Genomic DNA, 23,049 nt, shown 5'->3' on the forward strand with positions numbered 1-23,049 from the left:
TGGTATACTCGCACTAATATTTGAAACTAAATGATTAAGCTACACCAAAATTAAAAGCAACGCTAATCATCTATGTGAAGCTTGTTTTACGAACTCCTTTTCAGTGCTTCATACCAAATTAAGGTGGTCTCATATGGTTTGCGTGATGATTTGCTTGGAAATGCAACTCCAATTAATGTCCATTCCCAAGGGATTGTAACGAAACATCATTCCCGTGTTTAGAAATGCTGGGAAATGAGAATTAGAAGCTTTATGAGCATGTTTACTCACAAAGAATGACTATCATTCTCATTGATGTCATATCATACGTTAACAACCAATAAATAGAAAGATAAAAAAATCAGGCTTAAGAATAAGATAACTAGGAAATTATTCGTCTCATATCCATTCCTTCCCCGTGCCAATTTCATGTATGGTTTATGCAGTCATAGGAATCAACATTCCAATAATAGCTTCATAGAAATTTGAAATATAGAGGAGGTGGGGATATGTGAATGTTGAATTTATGGCCAAATTACATTGAGTCTTAAGTTAATATCACTAGCCCATTAAGTGGGCCTTTTATTTTTATTTAGCCCATTTGAAAAGCCAGGTGTGGCTTGGGTTTTAATTGGCAGCAGCAGCTGCCTTTGTTTTTGAGCAGCAGAGAAGAAAAAGAAAAGGTGGTGCCGCAGTCCCACTTTGCAGAGAAGAAGAGGGTGCTCTTTTCTTTGGTTAGTTCTCACTCCATCAAAGTTGTATTTGTTGTATTATTTATTATATTTCATTCTCTATTTGTTTCTTTGGTGCGTAAGAGTTTTTGAATGTATTGGGGTTTTGGGTTGTGAGATTATCAACACTTTGTAAACTTCCATTTGGTTGATAGTGGATTATTGAGTGAGCTCCTACTGCTCCGATAACGTACTCCAGTTACATTAACTGTTAAGGAACCTCGTTAAAATCTTGGTGTCTTTTATATTTTGTTCTTACATTTCATTTGATATATTTCCTGTGGGTTAGCTTGAGTTGGTTCCAATTGGTTTGGTGCTATCCTAGCACAACAGTGAATACGTGGGGGAACCGCCAAATAATCCACACAGCTCATTATTACCGTGGCCAAGGTAACCCAACAAAACAACTGGCGAAAAAATATATAATAAAATTCATCTTAGTAATTTCACATCGATAATCGATAAATACCTTAAAACTAAAAGGAACAATCCATCCGTCTCTGGTCTTACAAAAGAATTGAGCAATTCAAATAATACAATCTTGAAACACTCAACCATCCAGCACAGCCGTAATCGTCAAAACTCTAGTGTTGTATATACATAAGCATGCAACTGTATAACTGAATTAAATTGTAAACTCGAAAAAACAATGAAAAAGGCAACATCTAGAGAACTTATGCACAGTACTAAAATCTGTGAACATCCCGAGTTCTAGATGCCTAGAACAACCAGTGTTTCCTCCTTGGTTTCTGTTGAATTGGAGCGTCTGCAAAAAAGACACGCAACTAAGACATTAACTTAACTCTCTCCTTGTACTGCAGTTGACACCTATAAAATGAGCCTCTTTCTGATTTAAATCAAACAAAAACACAGAAAAGAAACAAAAGAAAGACACCTCGGATTTCATATAATGAATTGTAATGAACCTCGGACCAAAAACTCAGCCACAACTCTGCATTATTTAGAAGGAAAAATAAGAATGTTAGAATCTGAAATTGTCCTATAGCATTTTACAAGACAATTTTTCATCTAAATCTACAACTACGAGACTAGAGGATCTCTTTTTTTTTTTTCATTTCAATGAGCATAAAGGAGCAAAAATACTTCCATCTTACCACGTTTTGGTGGCTGGTACTGAGGCATAATTTCAATAAAGCAAGTATCTCTGAATGATGTCAAAAGGCAAATCTTTGCTGAAAACTGCATCCAACCAGGATTACGAAACATCATAAACTACAAGAGAAGATATTGCATAAACACTACGCCAACAAGAAACTTTCCAAGTTGTGAGCACTGGTCTACGTTTTATGTACTAATATTTGAACTATTGCATCATTTTTATTTTTATTTTATTTTTATTTTTTTTGTGCAACTAAAGATTCAATATCAAGTTCCATTTCAGGCTCATGAAGAAATATTTCCAGTCAAACTGAAAAAGTCTTGATGCCATCATCAATAAGTCGTACTTATTAAGTACATTAATAAAGCTAAGATAAATCACCAATGAGTACAAATCAACCACCATGAAAATACAAGAAAATAATGATAATAAGAATGATATGCCGACTACTAATCTACAGAGAAATTCAGATCCATTGGGACAAATGTAAAAGACCTTGTCAGCTGCTGCTTGTAAGGTAACATGATCTCCCCATTCACCAGATCTGCATCATGTGGAAATTAAAAGTGAATACAAACCTGCTGTACCGAAAAACAGATGAAACTAAGCCAGAATTCATGTATGCAGACAGAAGCTTGTTGATCAAATAACCGAACTAATGACCCTAAAAAATTTGACATACTTTGCCATTTTCTTGTGATAGCGCTTGTACTTCATAGGGACATAGCCTTCATACAAAGAACGATAGTCTTTGAGCTGGAAACAGGAAAGTAGTGCATGACAAGCATACTCAAATTAGGCATCCACTTTTTTGTTCCCCTTTAAACTAATCAAAGAACTGGTAAAATAATGTTGAAAATGAGACAATGTGGCACTGAAAGGTCACTATAAATACTGGTCATGATGCATTGTAGAGAGAAGGGAAACATGAAGCAGTAGTTGTGAGAGCAAAGAAAAGTCACTTTGGCATTATACCACCCAATGGTTACAGGAGTGGTAAAGGTGGTGACTGCGGAGGTAACAATATGGTGGATGGAGGTTTACTTTAATCAAAATATGGCGATGCCCAGCAGTGGTAACAGTTTCCATTATCTCCTTAATTGATCCTTCATTTCATATCAATGGATCTCCAGTCCATTTTCTAGCCATCTAAAATTTTGTTCCTCCTATAGCAATTGGTTACTTCATATACACCCTACCTGCTTCACAATCTCTTTTCGAACATGTTTGTGATACTCTGGAGATTTGTACATTTGGTCTGAAAGTGCACGAAACTGCAAAACAATAAGAAAAGAAATCAATGTAACTTAAAAATGACATACCTTTTATTTTGGATTTTCAGTATTGCAGATACCTGACAATTTCCATCACCAGAAACCTTTACTTCATATAAACTATGGACATGTAACCTGCAAGGAAGTAATAAGAAATTCACTAAACTATCAGCCAAGAAGAAGTAAAACAGAAGTGTGGAGAATACAAAACAGATATTTACTTCTAGTCCGCCAAGATGCTGAGTACAGAGTTGCATCACGCTCAATGCCTAAATGAGATTACAAATAAATTCATCTACAAAGTAACATGTTGTTATAGATTAAAGTATTGTAATACAAGCGTAATTTGAGTACAACCATCAACCCACACCCAAGGGTAAACTACCTCTCCTATTAAAATACCAACAGGTTGAACACCCCAACAAACATGGTAATAAAATACATCATATTTGATACTATCATTTTCAGGACTGTATGTGGTTTTCTATGAGTTGCAAAAATGCATATCCAAAGTCAGGTTTGCCAATACCTTCAGCCATTTCCAAATGTGTGCTTACGTGGTTTTTTTTTTTTTTTTTTTCCCTTCGAAATATGCAGTTTTTTTACCTGTATTATTCCCATCATCAACCAAAAAGAAAGGGGAAGATTGCTACAAGAAGTTATCTTAATACCTTTTAGGAAAGTTGTCAACCACAAAATAACCAGTCCATATTTCTATTCTGAAGCATAAACATACCTCTGGAGAAGGCGTTGGTGATCCAAACCAGCATCAGTTATATTGGGGATGTAGGAATTTACCCGTGGAACATGCTGGAATTTTGCAAAAGATATCATAATATCAGATATAAAGCTATGAATGAAAAGAGTGAATTGAGGGGGGAGCAAAGGAAATTTTCAATACAGGAACAGGTGCCAGGTTGGAAAGGCGCCTAGCAACTGCACCATCTAACTTAGCATACTCTTCTGATAGTACAACAGCAATCATGCAGTCATCCTCAACATCCTGTTGGCTGCTCAAGGAAGTTGAGCTAGAACATTTGTCAACACTGTGAGTCACGTTCATCATAAACTATAGTCTGTTTCAAATTCTTCACTCTGAAAACAAGTACCAGAATGAGCTTATAAGCTGAGTAGCCTAGTTTGAAAAGCTAACAAGAGTTTACAACCTTCCAACAAAAGTGAATTCACAACCAATAAACAAAGATATGGCATATTTCTTAATTGCGGGTAAGATTGGTCTTAAACAATTGCAATATATAAATGTAAAGCTATGCTAGGCTTGCCGAAATGTGCACTGTCAATTACTATCGGGTAAGATTGTTCTTAAAAGTTTGTTTGAGTGATGGCAATTAAGAGTAGTAAGACATGGCTGAATGTGGGTCTTTTCTTTTCCTTATCCTCATCATTAATGATGTCCAAATGCAATAAAAGAATGAACTGAATAAATCATGCAATACAAACTCAAACATGGAAGACTCAGATTGGATACGAACAAACAAACAAACACGATAGATATTTGGAAACTGAATACGAACCTGGAATTGGAATTGGAATTGGAAGGCGAAGAAACAAAAAAACGATTCTTTTAATGCTCAACCGAAATATCAAATCTATTCAATGGCAAACAGAAAGAAAAACAAGTTAGAATCTTGAATGATTCCTCCATCTTGACATTCCGCGCACAGAAATTGTATGGCGTGCGTAAGCATAAAAATGATGAGCTTTTGCTCTTTAGGCCTTACCCTGATGATGTTCTTCGTTTCGTTCGATAATTCAGAGGGATGATATCGTCGTCCTTCTCCTCCTTGGCCCGGTTGTTGTTGGTTGGTGGACTAATGTGCAATGCGTTGTTGGGTTGCGTGCCCAGCGCCCTGCCTGCAGCTGTATTTTCTTCTTTTTATTAAATTAATAAAATTATACCGTGCGCGCGAGCAGTGGTAGGTTCGTTAGTTGGATTTTCAAGCACCGGGTACGGGGCATCCCCACCCTGATTCGCGATATTTTATATTTCCATTTTGTCCTCCGAATTTTGACTTACAACACTTTGTCCCTCAGAATTTCAAGACGTTCCATTTTCGGTTGCTTATTTCCGTATGTACTCATTTCCACCCTTTTTTTTTTTTTTTTTTTTTTGACCAAATGATGTGTTATCAATAAGAGATAAACACATGAACCAACAGTTATTTAATAATCCAATTATCTAAAACCACATCATTTAGTTTGCAAATTTAATTTAAAAATTTTGATTTCTTTAGCATTACTTTTTTGCCAAATCCACCTATCAGCGTCTCCTAGCAAGACCCAGTCTCAACTAAGATTGTTTGTTTGATGTTAAGGATTAAATTGAATGTCAACGAAAAAATTGAATGGCACCAACGAATACTAATATTGTCTAAAATGAAAGTAGAAGACAAATTAGTCAACATTTCAAAGCTATTATCCATTTCAATCCAATCTTAGACACCAGGACCTTGGATCAAGCTTGAACGAGATCAAATTTAATTTGTTTCAGTTCAATTTGAAGGCACGAGTGACAATAGTTGTTGTAAACAGCCTATCTACAAACTCAAATCACACGTATTCGCAGCCAAATTTCACACACACACACACACATCTCCATTGCAAGTGCAAACAGCTGCTTGGCTGTAAAGCCTGAAATCCGCAAACTATCCCTGCTAATCTTATTATAATCCATAACCACCCAGCAAAATCTTGTATTAGCAAGAATGCCAATGCAGCGTTGCTCTGTTATGGTAAATGTATCTAACTTAACCAATTCCCTGAATCCAGATTCCAGAGTAATATGGAATAGAACAATACGAAATTTCATCAATCATGCTTTCTCTTTCTCTGGCCTCCGCCAATGGAGTATGGGCATGCCATATACCGTGAATTAACAAGCTCCCGAGGTATAGCTGCACCAGAAGATCTCAAAACTTCAACTAATTCTGGAAACAAGTTCTTATTCTCCTCACTCACAAATACAATTGCTGTACCCTCTTCTCCCAATCTAGATGCTCTACCAATCTGATGGACATACTCCTTAACGGAGTTGGGCATGTCAAACACAATAACCTGTCTCACACTCAGGAGATCAACCCCACGGCCTAAAATCCCAGTGGCTACAATAACAGGAACCTCACCCATTAAGAAAGAGCTCATGATATCTCTCCTCTCTTTCATGGATTTCTCCCCATGGATCGACAAAGCTTTCACCCCAGTGGTGACTGTAATTGCACTAGATAGGAGATCTGCCCCAAGTCTTGATCCCACATAAACCACCACAGGCGGCATAAAATGCTGCTTGCTCATCAATATGTCGAAAAGCTTTTGCTTTTTTTGCTTTGACTCAACCCAGATGGGTAGTTGCTTCACAGCCTTATTTGGCCTGTTGGGATTGCCAACAAAGACTACGGCAACATCTTTTGCCATACAGCTTGCCATCTTCTCTATATCTGGGGAGACTGTTGCAGAATACAGTAAAACCTGGGGTTGCGATAAAGCCCTAAATATCTGCATTACCTGATCCCGGAAGCCCCTTTGAAGCATGCAGTCCACTTCATCAAGTGCGAAAATCCTTACATCATCCAGTTCTATATCATTCTTCGTTAAAAGATCTATCAGCCTGCCTGGAGTTCCCACAATGAGCTCCACTCCTTGCTGAAGGCGGTGAAGTTGTCTAGCCATTGCATCACCACCAACTACGAGTGCTGTTTTAAAAGGCAAACCCTTTCCGAGCAACTTAGCCTGCTCCTCAACTTGTATGCAGAGCTCTCTGGTTGGTGTTAGAACCATTGCTAATGGCCTCTTTTGGTCTGCGGACTGCTGAAAGCGAAAGTTTGCACAAAGAGAAACAATTGGAACCAAAAAGGAAGCAGTTTTACCAGAGCCCGTCTCAGCAGAAACAAGCAAACTTTTGCCACTCAAAGCAGCTGGGATTGCTTGCATCTGGACTGGTGTGGGCAGTTCAAAGCCTGCAGCCTCTATATTTTGGAGGAGCTTTTGAGGACAATTACACGAAGAGAATGACAAGATTGGTGTTGGAACTAAGTCTCCCGTCACATGAATTCCAAGTCTTGTTCTAAGCAAATCAGTGTGGTCGGCGGATAAGAATTGAGATCGGGATTGAGCACCAGAATCTCTAACATAAAAGCACTCATCAGTAGCGGGTAATGTTTTGGGAGGTGGGAGGTTGAGTGGCAAATGGGGGACGACCACTTTACATAAGACAGTTTGTTTGCATTCCAAACTGCAAATGTCATCGTCTGTCTGATGGCATATGTACTCACCATAACGGTTACATATAACACATTTAGGCTCCCCTGGAAGAGCTTCTCTTTGATCTCTGGACCTTTCTTTCACTTTATCATCTGCAGGCAAGCATCAGAGGGAGAATGGAAACCATGAATATGCATAAGTTGGGTTGGGAGAACGGATTATGATCTTGTATTACTTATTTTAATTTATCATTTGCAGGCAAGCATCAGAGAGACAGACTGGCTGACTTTCGGAATAAGTTACAAAAAAATCAAGTAATGATTGGAATGGGAACAAAAATAATTACGATTTCATTGCAATTTGCAATAGCTGTACCTTGAATGCCAACGACTGAAGTATTGCTGCATCGGTCATCATTCTTTCTGTGTTCCATTGTATTTGAATAATCACATCACATGGACACTGCAAACAAACAAACACCAATCAAATATTGCAATTGCAAAAGAATTCTAGAATAATATCAGACACAGTGATGCACTGCAGCCAATTTTAGTGCCTCTTCGTCTGTGACTGAGTGAAAATTAGCACAAAAACTCTCCTCAACGACGACATTGAGAAGTGAAACCAAAAGATGAGGAGCATCGGAGCATCAGACCACGCCCAATTTTGGTCGATTCCGACATAACCCAATCACAACAAATGACATACCTTGGAATTGGAATTGATATTGGTATTCGAATAGCCATCCGCCACAAGCCACCAGCCACCAGCCACCAGCCGTCTCCGTCTTTGTAAAACGGATTCTGAATTCGGAACAATTTTATGAACTAGGGTCTCTCTGTTTGAGACTCTGCCAAGTCTTACTTATGAATAAAGAGGCCCAACCGGTAGATATCTCTAAGCCCAGGCCTATTTCTGTTCAATTGTTTTCTTTTGGGCTTCGGCCCTCCTCAACAATTTAAATTACATTTTTCACTCAACAATTTAAATCACTTTTAAAAGGAAAAGTTGTAAAGTGCTTGTAGCATGAGTGGTTAAGAGTGTTTAATTCTCATTTTCACTTTAAAGTACTACAATTATATCAATTTGTACCTTTGGTTTGATTGATTGTATGATAATTCATAAATTGATGAAGTGGTAAGCTCAAGACACTTAAATGGGCAAAGCCGCATTTGCACAACATTAACAAATTAGAAGCATAACCCATTTTGAAATTCACCACAAATGATGTTCAGGAAGGGAAACAACTAAATTAGCCAAAATCTCATCCTACGTCATTTTTAGTGATTAAGGGCTTACAGGGAAGAGAGTTCAGAAAGGAAACGATATTTTAGACTTTCATGTCATTAAATCAGTATTCTCATGTCAAATTTTGGATAGAATTATCATAAACTAGAACAGAAAATTAGAGCAATGGTCTTTGAACTTTGATCAAATTAGAGCTTTGGTTTATGAACTTAAAATCCATAATTTATGGTCCCTAAAATTGTCATAATATGGAGCAATGATCCTTTTATTTTGATTAATGATGTTACCCAAAAGCTCTATTACTCAATATTGTAACAAGTTCAAGGACCCGTAATACTCAAGAATTTTTGTTCAAGGAACAAAGTTTCATTGAGACAAATCCAAAAACAATTGCTCCAAATTTCTTTAAACTAAGTGGGTTAAAATTCTACAGAGAGTAAGCCCCCTGTATTGACTATATTTGGGTTGAATCTCAGTTTTCCAATATCTTACACTACAAACAACAACAAAAAAGGAAATCTTTAGTAAAGTTTCCGCCGGGATAAAACTGCATTGTGCCGCAGTAAATAACTTTTCCCGACAAATGTCATTCTATCAGGAGAAGTTTTGTCGTGAAAAACAAATAATAATAATTATTATTTTGAAAAAAATAGGTTCCCATTCCTTATTTTCATATTACATTGATGTAAACCTTATTATTTTCTATTTTAGATCAAGGTCATTTGACTGATTCCATGTCATCATTTTAGCATTTAAAATATATATTACACATGATCATAAATGAAATCTCATCCCTTTGTGCATTTAAGGCAAAATAAACTATATGAGTAAGTTTAAAACAAGGAAACTCCATTGAACTCCTCCATTCTTCTTCTTCCCTTATGCACATCCAGAATGTACAACATCCCAAACCCAATTTTCTCCATTTTTTCTCCATCCTTGAATTGATCCAATGCATATATGTTGAATAAACCTATTGTGATTAAAATACAAATTAGCATCAATGATTTTATCGGCTTGTGAGATTTGTGTGGCATAGGCAAGGCAATGCAGGCATCGCTTTCTCAAGGATTTTGGTTGATTCAAACATGCAGAGACTGTAGAGTGAGCGGACTATGTGAAATTTGTACCATTCTGAAGTCATCTTCTTTTGTTCTTTATATTTTTTTTTCCTTTTATTATTATATATTAGTCTCGATTATTCAATGTCTGGTTGGCTACACTTATATCCATGGGTACATTTTTAATCTACATGTTTGGTTCTAATATATCTATTGCTATAATATGTTTTGGTTGGTTCAAATTCGTTTTACATAAATATATGGATATTGTTGTGGCCTATATTTAACTAACAGGGGAAGGGGGGCCGGCGGCGCAGAGAGAAAGATGTGTTTGCAGGGTTGTGTAGAGGATGTGTTATTCCCCCTGTGCAGTGCCTTTATTTATAGTAATAAGAGGAAGAAGAAATCATTCTCCTTCAAGGAATACAAGTCCTAATAGGGAAGAATAACTAGAATCAAATCTAATTTAGAATTTACACAATCACACTTAAATAAGAAGTTTATAACAGGTACAAAGTTTTTGGAGAATATTATGTAAAATGGTTTTTAGGGTTGCTGCATTTTATGTACCCACATATACATGTCTATAAAACAATGTGGTATGATGTACATTCTTTTCCTTGAGTTTTTAAATGTACCCATGAGTTTTCTTATAAATTCGGTAAGTACCCATATGGTATTTATTTTTGGTCTAAGTTCATGGGTACATTGCTTTTGTATGTATGAATTCATGGGATATATTATTTCCCTTAATATTACTCAATGAAATTCACAAAAATATGTGCAGTGTGCATGAATTTTATTGTAGAATTTTTTCTTTTTAAATTTTTAAATTTTTAAATTTCTTTTAGACTTGATCCCATAAATTTTTGAATTTTTAAAATTTTAAATTTCTTTTAGACTTGATCGATTGATTGAATCTCATAATACTAGGATTTTGAATTACATAAATTCTTGGATTTAAATCCCTTAAATGTTGGACTGCAATCAATATTTTAAATTACAGTTTTTATTTAAGGTATAAAAAAGATAACATGGAAATATAGTAATACTAAAATGCTGAGGTGTACAAAGTCAAAGGACTTTGATCAAAAAATAAAAAACAATAAGATTTCAATCTAACAATGTTGACTAAGGACCGGAACCAATTTTTTTTTTTTTGTCAAATGATAAATTATTGTTAAATTAGTCACCGATGAAATTTGAACCCACGCCGTCATGCAAACTTTTAAGGTTAATTTCATGAGTTTCTAACTTTCTTTCACATAACTAGCAAAGATTTTTACACCTAAACACTTTCTTTCCTCCCTAAAATAGCAAAACAATTTACTCTCCGTCCATAGTATTAGCACCTAGCTAGCTAAAAACGAAGCAATAGCTAGGTGCCTATATAAGCCAGGTAAGCGCGCGCGTGGTTGGTAGGTCGATCAGGCAACAGTGTGGATGAGCTCCGACTGCTGCTGCTGGTGCCTCTTGAAGGAGTGCTGCTTCTGAATTCTGATTTGGCGGTGGAACCTCCTTATGAACAAGTCTGCCACGTGGTCTATTTCTCCTTCGAGACTGAATTCCTGGCCGGCCTCTTGCTTTGAGTTCTTGACAATATCTATCACGGATCCAAGCTGATCATCGTCCGAGTCGAACAGCGAGTGGTTCAGATCTGGGTACTTTTCTGCATCATTGACAACGACGTGGTCCTCCGACGTAGTAACGTGATCGTGATTATGATGATCAGTTGGAGTACTAATAATATTATTATCATGAACCGGTCGCGGCTGCTGCAGGTGGGACTGGGATTCATGGGACGACATTAATATTATACCATCATCGTCATCATCTTCTTCTTCTTCCAGCTGCTGATGATCAGAGTCGTCAGAGTGGCCAAACAAAGCGTGGATCTTGTGAGGGATGGAGGTGATCATCACCAACTTGTTGTTTTTCAGCAACGAGAATATGATGATTCGAGCCTTCATGGCCATGGTTTTTCTCTTGAGAGCCTCTAGGGTTTTACCCTTGCCCATTGAGCTTACCGCACCTATTATCTGCTTCACTAATGCTGCACATACTTTCTTCTTCAACATCTTTCTTATATCTCAGCTAGCGCAGCAGCTATTGCTCGATCGATCTGCACTTAAATTCTCAAAGCACACGTACGCCACAAGCCTGCAGCTGCTGGGAATGATCGCAGCGCTGTTGAGAGAGAGAGAGAGAGGGAAATATACACACTATTGATTTGTACGCAGGCGCATTGCAATTATCTAGCTACTGGGTGCGCGTATGGGTTTTATATATAGTTTGTCTATATAGATATATAATGATACGTGGCCATGCTATAGAGTTATGTTTACATGCAATTGGCTAGCTGTATATCATTTTTATGGGACAGAGAGAAAGCGCGGGAGTAAAGAAAAGCAAAAGTAAAAAAAAGTGAAAGTGATGGTTAAAGTGATTGACCGTGCTAGCTAAATATTCTTATTTCTTACTTTGTAAGGAAATTAATATTGTAGGATTTTTGTTTTAATTTAGCAAGTGGTGTATTATTTTAGTAGTCAATAAATTTTGTTTTAATTTATTGTGTTTGGATTTAAAATTTTCTTTTTTTTAATGTAAGGTTAGTTTAAAATTACACATAATAAAAATCATTTGATAATTCAAACTTCAAACAAATTATGTCACTGAATAGTCGGGCAGAAATCGTAATCAACAAAAAATAAAAAAGCACATACACCACCACCAAAGGAAAAAAGCACCAACGATTATGTTTCAACTTTGGCCTTATCAAGTATAATGACAAAAATAAATAATAAAATGATTAGATGCCTCTAGGTTCTAGGCCGCTCCAGCTTTAGTATTTAGTGTGTGCAACTTTAGGAAATCAGGTGCCTCAATTTAAATTTTGTCCATGTTTGACTAGTAGTCATACATTGCTTAGCCGGGGTATTTATTATTATTATTATTTTCTTTTAAATTCAAAAGAAAAATAATATGAAGGTTAAATTGTATTTGTTATAGGCCTATTTGACTGAACTATATTTAGGACTAGAGAAGGAGAGAGGTCGACGGCAAGAGAAAGAGAAGAGAGAGATTTAATTGTGAGGTGTGTGTTATATCATCTCATTGTGCCTTTATTTATAGTAGTATGATAGATCAAATCCTTACCTAATAGGATTACAATTTTAATAAGTTATTAACTACTAAAGGGAATATTCAAATGTATCCCTAGATACACTAGGATTTACACAATCACATCACATTCCTATTCTAAATATGTCTGCAACTCTCCTCCTTGAGTGTGTAAATACTCAAACAAAACATCGCATCAGATCTTCAGCAGTTGAGGTAGACCAGTTGATGAAATTGGCGGCACAACGAGCGAATGCGAATCTCAAATATAAAAAAAGTATGCATTGGTAGTAAAACTCATAAAACCTCGCTATAGTAAAACCTAAGGCAGGTGAAAACCCATAGACTAAGGAGAAAAATGAGAAGTATGTATAATGTCTAAAACAAACGTCAAACAGGACGAAAATAGTGAACTCAACAGAGTATGATCATCCCAGGATGGGTGCCTCATCAAAACCTCGTTAGGTAGCAAAAACCCAGTGAGAAAAATGCTCTTAATTGTAGGAAAAATAGTACATAAAGATCAAGTGAGTATGCTTCAGGATACTCCACCTGAGTTAGACATAACTTCCAAATAATAGAACTACAAACAAATCAACTCAGATAATTTACGCATACCAATTCCTTGGACGAGCTTTTGAAAAGTAAACTTGGGCAATGACTTGGTAAAGAGATCAGCCAGGTTATCTTAGGAACGGATTTGCTTAACTTCAATGTTATGATGCTGTTGTTGTTGGTGAGAATAAAATAACTTCGACGCTATGTGCTTGGTGTTGTCTCCCTTGATGTATCATTTCTTTAACTGCTCGATACATGCTGTATTGTCTTCAAAGATCGTCGTAGGAAGGTCAACGACGGTAGTAAGACCACTAGTGCTTCGAATATGTTCCATGACTACTCTTAACCAAAAGCACTCAAGCAATGCTTCATGCAGGGCGAAGATCTCAGCATGGTTCGAAGAAGTCACAACTAACGTTTACTTGTTAGAACTTCAAGATATAACGGTGTCTCTAATGGTAAATACATAGCCCGTTTGAGAACGTGCCCTATATAGGTCAGACAGATACGCATCTGCATAACCAACAAGGCGAGAATCAACCCGATGACCGAGGGGGCGGCGGCTCCTCTCGTGTAGGTGCATTGTTGTATTTAGCCAAAAGATTAACAACGAAGGAAATGTCAGGTCTAGTGTATTGAGCTAAGTACAATAAAACACCAATTGCACTTAGGTATGGAACTTTAGTCTCCAAAATCTCTTCCTCATCCTTCTTGGGATGGAAGGGATCTCGTTTAGCATCTACAGTTCGAACGACCATAAGAGTACTCGAAGGCTTTGCTTTATCCTCATTAAAATGTTGTAACACATTTTGGGTGTAGTTCGATTGATGTACTAAGATTTCATCCGAACAATGCTCGATCTCTAGGTCGAGACAATATCGAGTTTTCCCAAGATCTTTCATCTCAAATTTCGATTTCAAGTGAACGACAATTTCCTTAAGCTCTACGGGAGTTTCAATGAGGTTTATGTCATCGACATAAACTGCAATGATCACAAATCCAGAATGTGACTTCTTTATGAACATGCATGGGCATAGTTCGTTGTTCACATAACCCTGACTTGTCAAATATTCACTCAAACGGTTATACCACATTTGCCCGAATTGTTTCAATCTGTAGAGCGATCTACTAAATCTAATAGAGAAAGTATTACGTGATCTAGAACTATTTGAACCAGTCAATGGAAGTCATTCTGGAACTTTCATGTAGATTTCCGTAGCTAGATCCCTATAGAGATACATGGTTACCACGTCCATAAGCTGCATATTCAGTTTTTTGGAAACCACCAAATTGATAAAGTAATGGAACGTTATGACATCAATTACAGGGGAATACATCTCCTCGTAATCAATCCCAAGGCGTTCAGATAAGCCTTGCATTACGAGGCGTGCTTTGTATCGCACTATTTCATTATTCTCATTACACTTCTTCATGAAAACCCACTTGTAGCCCACGGGCTTCACATGTGGTGAAGTAGGAGCTATAGGTCCAAACACTTTATGATTTGCAAATGAATTGAGTTTGACTTGGATTGCTTGTTTCCAATTTGACCAATCCGTTTTACATCGGCATTTATCAGCGGAACGTGGATCAATGTCATCGCTAAGCATGATGTTAGTAACTACTATGTACGTAAATGCATCGTTAATGATCATCTCATTTCAATTCCAAACCTTATCCAATACTGCGTAGCGGATTGAAATCTCACGATTCTCGAGAGGTCGAGTTTTCTTATCTAAGATAACACTGTAATCTAGAATAACCTCATGTGTTGGAATAGATAAGTGAGCGATTGTCAGATTCAAACTAGGGTCACTAGTTTATGCCATTTTCCTATTCCAGGGTTATGAATCCTTTGAACTAGGGGGTCTGCCACGCTTCAAGGTAGAAGCAGATTATTGGCTAGCTGCCAATGTACTGGGCCACGTGGAAGGTGTGCCGCCCCACCCTCGGGGATGATTCGGCCTTCCCAGGCGGTATTATGGCATACTCGAGGTACGTTTATCCTTGCATGTGAGTTTGCAGCGAGTATATGTGATCTCGTCACCTTTGCTAGATCAGTAAAAGCATCCAGCATGTTTTGAGCAATGCTCTGAAGATCTATAATTCGTCACATTTTAGTTTCAGATTGGGTAATGTGGGGATCTAAATGAGTCATAGTGGGAGTATACCACGATAATTCGTGGTGTTCTATAGGAACGTTAACATGTTTATCTCCCCCTAATGATAAGAAGACTGTCTCATCAAAGTGACAATCCGTAAAACGTGCGGTAAAGAGATCTCCTGTCAAGGGCTCTAAATAGCGAATAATTGATGGCGAATCATAATCGACATAGATTCCCATTTTTCTCTGAGGACCCATTTTGGTATGTAGTGGTGGCATTATTGGCACATAAACTATGCACCCAAACACACGTAAATACGAGACGTCAGACTCGTATAACCAATTGTAACGATGAATGAGGTTTGGTAGCTGTGGGCCTCAGGCGGCCCAACATAGCTGCGTGCAATATTGCATAGCCTTAGGCAGATACCGGCAGTTTGTTTCGCATCATCAAAGTCCGAGCTATCAATTGAATGCACTTTATGAAAGCTTCTGCCAAGCCGTTCTGGGTGTGAACATGGGGTACATGACGTTTGACTTCAATCTCAACTAACATGTAATAGTCGTCAAAATTCTATGACGTAAACTCTTCAGCATTATTTAGTCGAATCGATATGATCGGATAATCAGGGTGGTAAGCCCTAAGCTTAATAATTTGTGCTAGGAGTTTCACAAATGTAGCGTTATGTGTGGAAATAAGCAGACATGTGACCAAAGTGTCGATGCATCAATCAACACCATAAAATACCTAAATTGTCTGCATATTGGTTGGATAGGTCCATAAATATCCCCTTGAATCCTCTAAAGAAACTTAGGAGGGTTGTGAATACCCTTTGTAATTAAGGGTTGAGTATTCAATTTCCCCAAAGAACAAGCTTTGCATGGCAAGAATCCAACGTATGAAGGTAAATGATGCCCATGTGATGATTTAAGGATACTGCGCATCATGTCACGTCGGGGATGTCCCATACAATCATGCTAAAGTAGCATAGTGCTTTGGAACCCAGGCTCAGGGCCGGCCACATGATGGATTTCTATGCTGCAAATGGTTGTGATGTACAACCCACTTAAGAAACGTTCCAACTTCTTGTGAATACGCTTCTGGCCATACTCATAAAAAGTGATACAAAGAAATTTAGAACCATTCTCTTCAGTGGTTTCAACATAATATTGATTAGCTTGAATGTCTCTAAAACTCAGCAACGTTCTTTCAGAACTTGGAGAATAGAGGGCCTCTTTAATGGTTAAAAAAGTACCATTAGACAACATTATACGGGTCTTTCTGTATCCTTCAATCAGGTTGGATGAGCCTGAGAGGGTTGTCAGAGGTGTTTTCTTAGGTATGAATTAGTAAGATAGTGTCGCTCACGCAATATGGTGTGCGTAGTAGCACTATCAGCTAGATAACTAATTTCCCCATTAGTCATACCTAGAAATAAATTGATTGAACAGGTCATATGCATAAATATAATTCCATTCATTCAATTAATCATTTCAAAAAATAATATCCATAATTCAAAACAAACCAAAACCAAACAAATTATTCCAAAAATTTAGAAAAATTGTCCAAAAATTAAATCATAAACCCAAAAAATTAGGCGGGGTTTGGCCACTAGGGGTAAAGACACCCTAAAAACATGTCTAGAAGAATAAAACTTATTCGTCTATAAGAGCTGATGACTCTTGAAAATTTGATATCTTCATGGATGCAGTAGCATCTTTGGGATGTTCCACATGGGAAAAGTTAAACTCACGACGGGAATGATACTTGGCAATGGCCTCGGGAGTAGCTCTGCATATGCGTGACCAATGATCATTTGATCCACAGCGGTAGCACATGTTCATTTAAGTGGAAGCTGATTGAACGGTAGTTTTTCCCTTGTTCTTGAAATTTAGGGTCTTAGGGGCAAGGGGTTGGCACTTCTGGGTCAAATTTCCTCCCTTAAGTGGGCCTTGACTCTGTTGACCTTGGGCCCGTGGTTCTTGTTGCCCATTACCACGACCACGACGATGTTTTCGCCATTTATGGCTACTAAAATTGGTCGCATGCGCTTTAGGCGCGGCATTCGAGCTAGTGGGTCGAGCTTGATGATTTTTCATCAAAAGCTGGTTCTGCTTTTCATCGAGAAGTAAAATAGAGATCAAATCCGAAAATTTGGTGAACTTATGTGCCCTATATTGTTGCTGAATGACAATATTGGTGGCATGGAAGGTCGAATAGGTCGTCTCCAAGAGATCTGCATCTGTTAAGTCCACTTTACAGAACTTAAACAGTGATCGGATTCTACAAACTTCAGAGTTGTATTCATTCACAGCCTTAAAGTCTTGGAAGCGTAGATGCTGCCAGTCATGTTTTGTTTCAGGCAAGTAAATGTCTTTTTAGTGATAGAAACAGTCGGCCAGACCAAGTCAGAAGGTGCATGGGTCCTCCCCAGAGAGGTACTTGGTTTGCCGTGCATCATGAATGTGTCTTCAAATGAAGATCATTGCAAAAGCTTTCTGAGCTTCATCGCCGAGTTGTCGTCGATAGGTGCCTTAATGGTGACTTTAATACCCTTTGTAGTAAGATGGAGTTTCATGTCTTGAACCCACTTCGGGTAGTTTCTTCTTGAGACTTACAAAGCAGTGAAATCGAGTTTGTTCAAGTTCGACATGTCCCTAAAACAGAGGGTACAACAAAACGTAGTTAATCATATGGTAATCCATAGATATACATCATAGAACAGTCGAGGTCTATAGACATATATATTGGTTTAATTTAAACATGAAAGCTACAGGTTTCATGTGGTAAGTTTTGAATGAACACTTCGGGTTTCAAAGGCACTAAATATGAAACTACAGGTTCAATTTATTTTATGAACGATTAGTTCATAAATGAGATGATCATACGAGAACACAGAATACAATATGCTAATTTAAAGTGGATTTGAGTTGCTTCGGGAACTTAAATGTGAAAGCTTCAGGACTACGAAAGGATGTCAACGATTTAAAGTAGAAAAATAAATTATTGAATCATTAATGTCCAAAAGTGATCTTCAGGTCAATAATTTTGGATTAATTATCAGACTAATGGACTGCAAGTCACTTTTAATTAATTCAATAGATCGGGACCAAACATGATCAATCGTGGAAACAAATTAATGACAGACGGGTCATATTAGCTTTGGTTAGTGATAAACCAAGTGATAATTAACCTAGAATTCATTAGCGTAAACCAAAGTACCCAAAAATTGGCATTGGGTCGAAAAAAATAACGTGGCCCAGCCAAAAATGGGTTAGTAACAAAGCGGGGATAGGCCCTGTAGCTTAGTTGCAGGCTATTGGGCCTCGGGAAGGGCAGCAGGCTTATGGGCATGTGGTCTGGGTGAGCCCATCAGCAAAAGCTCTTGGTTTGGGCCAAAACAGGGCGTGGGAGCAGGCCCAGCCCAAGGCTGGCTTACGGGTTGGCGCTCGCGAAGCCCAGCCAAAGCTGGGGTCGGGTTTTGGGCGGGGGTAGTGCGGGCCTAGCAGCACAAGTTGCTGGCGAGTGGGCCAATGCTGGGGCGAAGCCCAACAAGTAACAGGTTAATGCGGGCAGGCCTAGACATAGGTTAAGAAAGGCCCAGCAGCTCTAGGTTGCTGGAGTTGGGCTAGGGATGCGCGAAACAAGACCAAGAAAGCTTCAGACCTTCTTGGTTTGGGTTGGGGGCATCGATCCCGTGATTACCCTATCAGGCCTAGGGCCTGGGTTATCTAGCGTGAGCAGTAAAGCCCAAATGGCTGTTGCCGTGTGGTCCAGGGCGTCAAATGATGTCGTTCCCATGTTTGCTCCACACAGCTGGGCTGCAAGCCATCTACGGTGGTCGGCGATAGTGCTTATGGCGGTGCGGTGACAAGCCGCATTAAATTCCAAGATTTTTTTTTTTGGACATCTCTAGGGTTTGAAAAACCCTAAATTGCTTCTAATTTATTTATATGATTTGACTCACAAATTCCACATAGCAAAATAATTGCGTAATGCATGAAACATGTGTGTGTATGTATATATAGGAAGGAAAATATATATATAAGGGGTTAATGCATCATGGGGAATGTTTTCATGATTCGTGAACGTTTCAAATATCTTACTTTATTTTAAGCGTACCTGATTGACATAAAACAAATAAAAGCCTTTGAATTTTGTAGAAGAAAATCTCCTGCTACAATCCTTTCAGTTCCTTAGCTTCTAGCAAGAGCGTACTGATAATGCGTTGTAGGCCTGTTTAACTGAACTGTATTTAGGACTAGAGAGGGAAAGAGGCCGACAACAAGAGAGAGAAGAGAGAGATTTAATTGTGAGGTGTGTGTATCACCCCATTGTACCTTTATTTATAATAGTACGATAGGTTAAATCTTTACCCTAATAATATTACAACTCTAATAGGATATTAACTACTAAAGGAGATATTCAAAGATATCCTTAGATACACTAGAATTTACACAATCACATTCCTATTCTAAATATGATTGCAACATTGTTACCTTTTTAATGAAGGTAAAACTTAATTATTTATGAACTCTTTGAAGAAAATTTTCAAAGTTTTCAGAACCCAAACATCAGTTTTGACACATGGAGTACCCCTTTAATTAGTTATTATCACATGCCCCACTAAAAGGTTATTTTTTATGAGTAAATTACATGTTACCATCTCAACTTTGGATCACATAATAAACTCACACTTTATCTTTTAAACATTGCAATATCATACATCAAATTATGAATTTATTGCAATATCATATCTTGTTTCTTTGTCTGTCAATTTGTTTGTTAACGGTTTACGTGATAGAAGTAGGGCGCATTCCCTCGCCCACTGGAACTCCACGGTGGAGTGTAGCTAATCCCACGGAGAAGAAGAATCTTTGGCTTACAGAATAATTGATGTTTGGCTTAGGGTTTAGAGACCAAAAAAAAAAAATTAAAAAAAAATTAAAAAAAAAAAAAATTGATAGGCTGGGCTATTAGGAGGTCAGTAAATTTTGGATTACTGACCACTCCGTGCTCAGTACCCAAGTGTTACCCAATAAATAAATAAATTCTAGCTCATCATCTAAGAATTAAATCAACAGAACCCCAATCCTGCTAGCAGACACTTTTAAGTGGTCTAGCTAATTAAGAAACTGGATGAAATATATAGAAATCCTGAAAGAAAAAAAAAGATAACAAATCATAAAAAGAGACAAAGAAATGACCCAGCAAGCTAAACAACATCATTTCAAAGATAAAGATAAGAGTCCAAACTAATCAAGAGATAGGAGGAGAAGGAGACCATTAGTTAAGAAATTTCTCCACGAAGAAGAGTAGGTTAAGATTACGACCATTAGTTGTTAAGCATTTAGAAATATCTCCATAAATGGCTTGTTTGGTACATATATATTATTGGATTGAAATGAATTTAGAATTAATGTATGTTGAAGGATGAAATTATAGAAATATTTGTGAAGAAAACTTAACAACTCCAGTTCTTCTCCAATTCTTTTTAAAATGGTAGGATTAGGAGGGAATTTCCTTCGTAGCTAATCCTTTATCCTTTAATTCCCTCCAACTGAAAACCATCCATTTTCATCTTCACTATATTTTGAAATTCGAGAGCTACCTATTCAAATCAAATCATGCATACCAAAAAAGCTCAAAGAGTAAGTAATAAAGTAGCTTGTATGCCCCTTCATTTGTAAATGAAAGATATTTTAAGTTCAAATATGGTAAATTGCGAGTATGATATTATTTTATTCCACACTTCTTTCAAATATATCATTATATTTAAAAAAGAAATAGGAAAAAAAAAAAAAACACAAGAATTTAGTAGGAAAAAAAAGGAACGTCATATTGGAAAAATCCCTATTTCCCAACCGGCAGTCAGTCAAAGTCAGACCGGTTGGCCAGGGTTACAATGAAATAGCTACCGGTACCAGTACCAACCACGTCGACGATCCCTCCTGTTATTATTAATATATCAAACTAATTGATTGAAAAAACCCAATTATGTCATCCTGCTGATGTCCATCCATGTCCATGTGGCTGCGGTGGTCCAATCTCTGGGCTCCAAGGACCGTATTCATGGTAAGGATGATGGAATGGGCGAGTTGGATGAGAAGGTAGAAGATAATTATATTCTGCCATGGGCGGTGGCGGAGGAGGAGGAGGAGGAGGTGGAGGAGGAGGAGGTGGCGGTGGCGGAGGTGGATAATAGGCATGAACATGATCATCTGCTGGGGGTAGCACCGGTGGTGGCCGAGGAGGATTATAATTGTAATGGGCACTACTAGTAAGAGTTTGATGTAATTCCATTAGCGAGCTGGCCGGATGGCAGACTTGGTTACTGCTGTTGAGCTTGTTGTGGTAGCCGGCGCTGCTAATATTGCTATTGCTAATACATATATCATCGTCATCGTCTTCAAATGTAATTGTGGGATATTGGATACGCAGCGGCTGATGATCGTGAACATCATGCCTTCCAGCACTACCCTTTTCAAATGGACGACCAAAACCAAATCCAATATTAGTATATGTATATAATGATCACTATAACTATTATTATTTTCACAATTTCACTATATATACATATATATGTATACATAATTAAGAGGGATGCATGGTTCATATGGGTGTCTTGTATATGTACCTCAAATTTGTAAGGTAGCTTCGAATTCAGTAGTTTGTAGGAGAAGTTCAGTATCCCATTGGGTTTTTTATCGCTAGTCGTCACCTGATAATTTACATACCTTGCCAATGCATCGTGCTGCTGTTGTAGGCGTATGAGATCCTTCAAGGGCACACGAACCTCTCCTATACTCCTGTCTCCAATTCCCAACAGGCCCATACCCTCGTGTCGCAGATCGAAGTGAATGAAGAGATCATCATCGTCATCAAACTGATCAAACTCAAAGCACATCTCGTGATTCCATTCTGGATTCCCATCTCCTTCCTTATCTGTTGGTGTTCTATTCATCATTTGTTTTTGTTGATCCACCACCACCTGCTGCTTATTGTCATCCTTCTGCACCGAGACAAGCGCGTAAACTGACAGCTTCTGGAAGAAATTGAAGGCTTTCAGATCTTTGCACGACACCACTTTGATTTCTACGATCGCACCTCCTCTGCTGGATTCCATCTGTAGATATATCGATATATATTCCTGCAGGCTAAGGCTGCAGGCGCACCAAGTGTCTCTCCTCTCTCTTGAGTCGAGCAGTAGATCTACAAATCTCAAACTTCAAATAATTATAGGACTGCAAGTTTGCAACTCAAACGGAATTTGATCTCGTCCACTTTCTGGGATTCCTCACATCTTAATCATTCATTATGTATTGTGCGGTCAGAAATTATTTGATTTTTTTATTTAAAATTAAACATAAATAGTATCTGACGAAAACTGACTGCATGATATACGATAAACGGTTAAAATGTGGAAATTCTTAGCATCCCCACAGAGTGAATACAGAGAATCCTCTTCCAACTCAAACTACAAGATGCCGCTCAACTATATTTCTTTTTCGGGCAACTACAATTCTTTACACGTCTCCCGAGTTTACATTTCAATTTTCAACACTTAATTTCTTTTTCATAGATCTAATTTTGGTTAAAAACAAATAACACAACTACGAAAATTCTATCATGCTC

The 23,049-nt window shown here is 37.8% G+C and overlaps 4 protein-coding genes across 4 annotated transcripts; all 4 read right to left on the reverse strand.

The window, feature by feature from the left end:
* Positions 1-1,118: 1,118 nt before the first annotated feature.
* Positions 1,119-5,031, reverse strand: LOC137708864 (OVARIAN TUMOR DOMAIN-containing deubiquitinating enzyme 12-like). The gene is made up of 11 exons (XM_068448023.2): positions 4,847-5,031; positions 4,640-4,714; positions 4,006-4,199; positions 3,841-3,914; positions 3,185-3,239; positions 3,030-3,104; positions 2,513-2,586; positions 2,326-2,374; positions 1,826-1,910; positions 1,606-1,662; positions 1,119-1,476 (listed from the first exon to the last, which is right to left on the reverse strand). The coding sequence occupies exons 3-11, from the start codon at positions 4,168-4,170 to the stop codon at positions 1,430-1,432; spliced, it is 681 nt and encodes a 226-aa protein (XP_068304124.1). The 5' UTR covers positions 4,171-4,199; positions 4,640-4,714; positions 4,847-5,031; the 3' UTR covers positions 1,119-1,429.
* A 488-nt stretch (positions 5,032-5,519) lies between these two features.
* On the reverse strand, positions 5,520-8,184 carry LOC137708144 (P-loop containing nucleoside triphosphate hydrolases superfamily protein). Its single transcript, XM_068447145.2, has 3 exons — positions 8,031-8,184; positions 7,698-7,784; positions 5,520-7,474 (listed from the first exon to the last, which is right to left on the reverse strand). Exons 2-3 carry the CDS (start codon positions 7,753-7,755, stop codon positions 5,934-5,936), a joined length of 1,599 nt encoding a protein of 532 aa, XP_068303246.1. The 5' UTR covers positions 7,756-7,784; positions 8,031-8,184; the 3' UTR covers positions 5,520-5,933.
* Positions 8,185-10,865: 2,681 nt separating this feature from the next.
* On the reverse strand, positions 10,866-11,923 carry LOC137749224 (uncharacterized). The gene has a single exon (XM_068489336.2). It carries the CDS (start codon positions 11,707-11,709, stop codon positions 11,059-11,061), a length of 651 nt encoding a protein of 216 aa, XP_068345437.2. The 5' UTR covers positions 11,710-11,923; the 3' UTR covers positions 10,866-11,058.
* A 9,204-nt stretch (positions 11,924-21,127) lies between these two features.
* On the reverse strand, positions 21,128-22,662 carry LOC137707518 (uncharacterized). Its single transcript, XM_068446400.2, has 2 exons — positions 22,052-22,662; positions 21,128-21,894 (listed from the first exon to the last, which is right to left on the reverse strand). The coding sequence occupies exons 1-2, from the start codon at positions 22,538-22,540 to the stop codon at positions 21,415-21,417; spliced, it is 969 nt and encodes a 322-aa protein (XP_068302501.2). The 5' UTR covers positions 22,541-22,662; the 3' UTR covers positions 21,128-21,414.
* Positions 22,663-23,049: the final 387 nt, after the last annotated feature.

The sequence above is a fragment of the Pyrus communis genome, chromosome 17 (genome assembly GCF_041283825.1).
Source record: "Pyrus communis isolate YQ-2024b chromosome 17, ASM4128382v1, whole genome shotgun sequence".
In the NCBI taxonomy this organism is placed as follows: Eukaryota; Viridiplantae; Streptophyta; class Magnoliopsida; order Rosales; family Rosaceae; genus Pyrus; species Pyrus communis.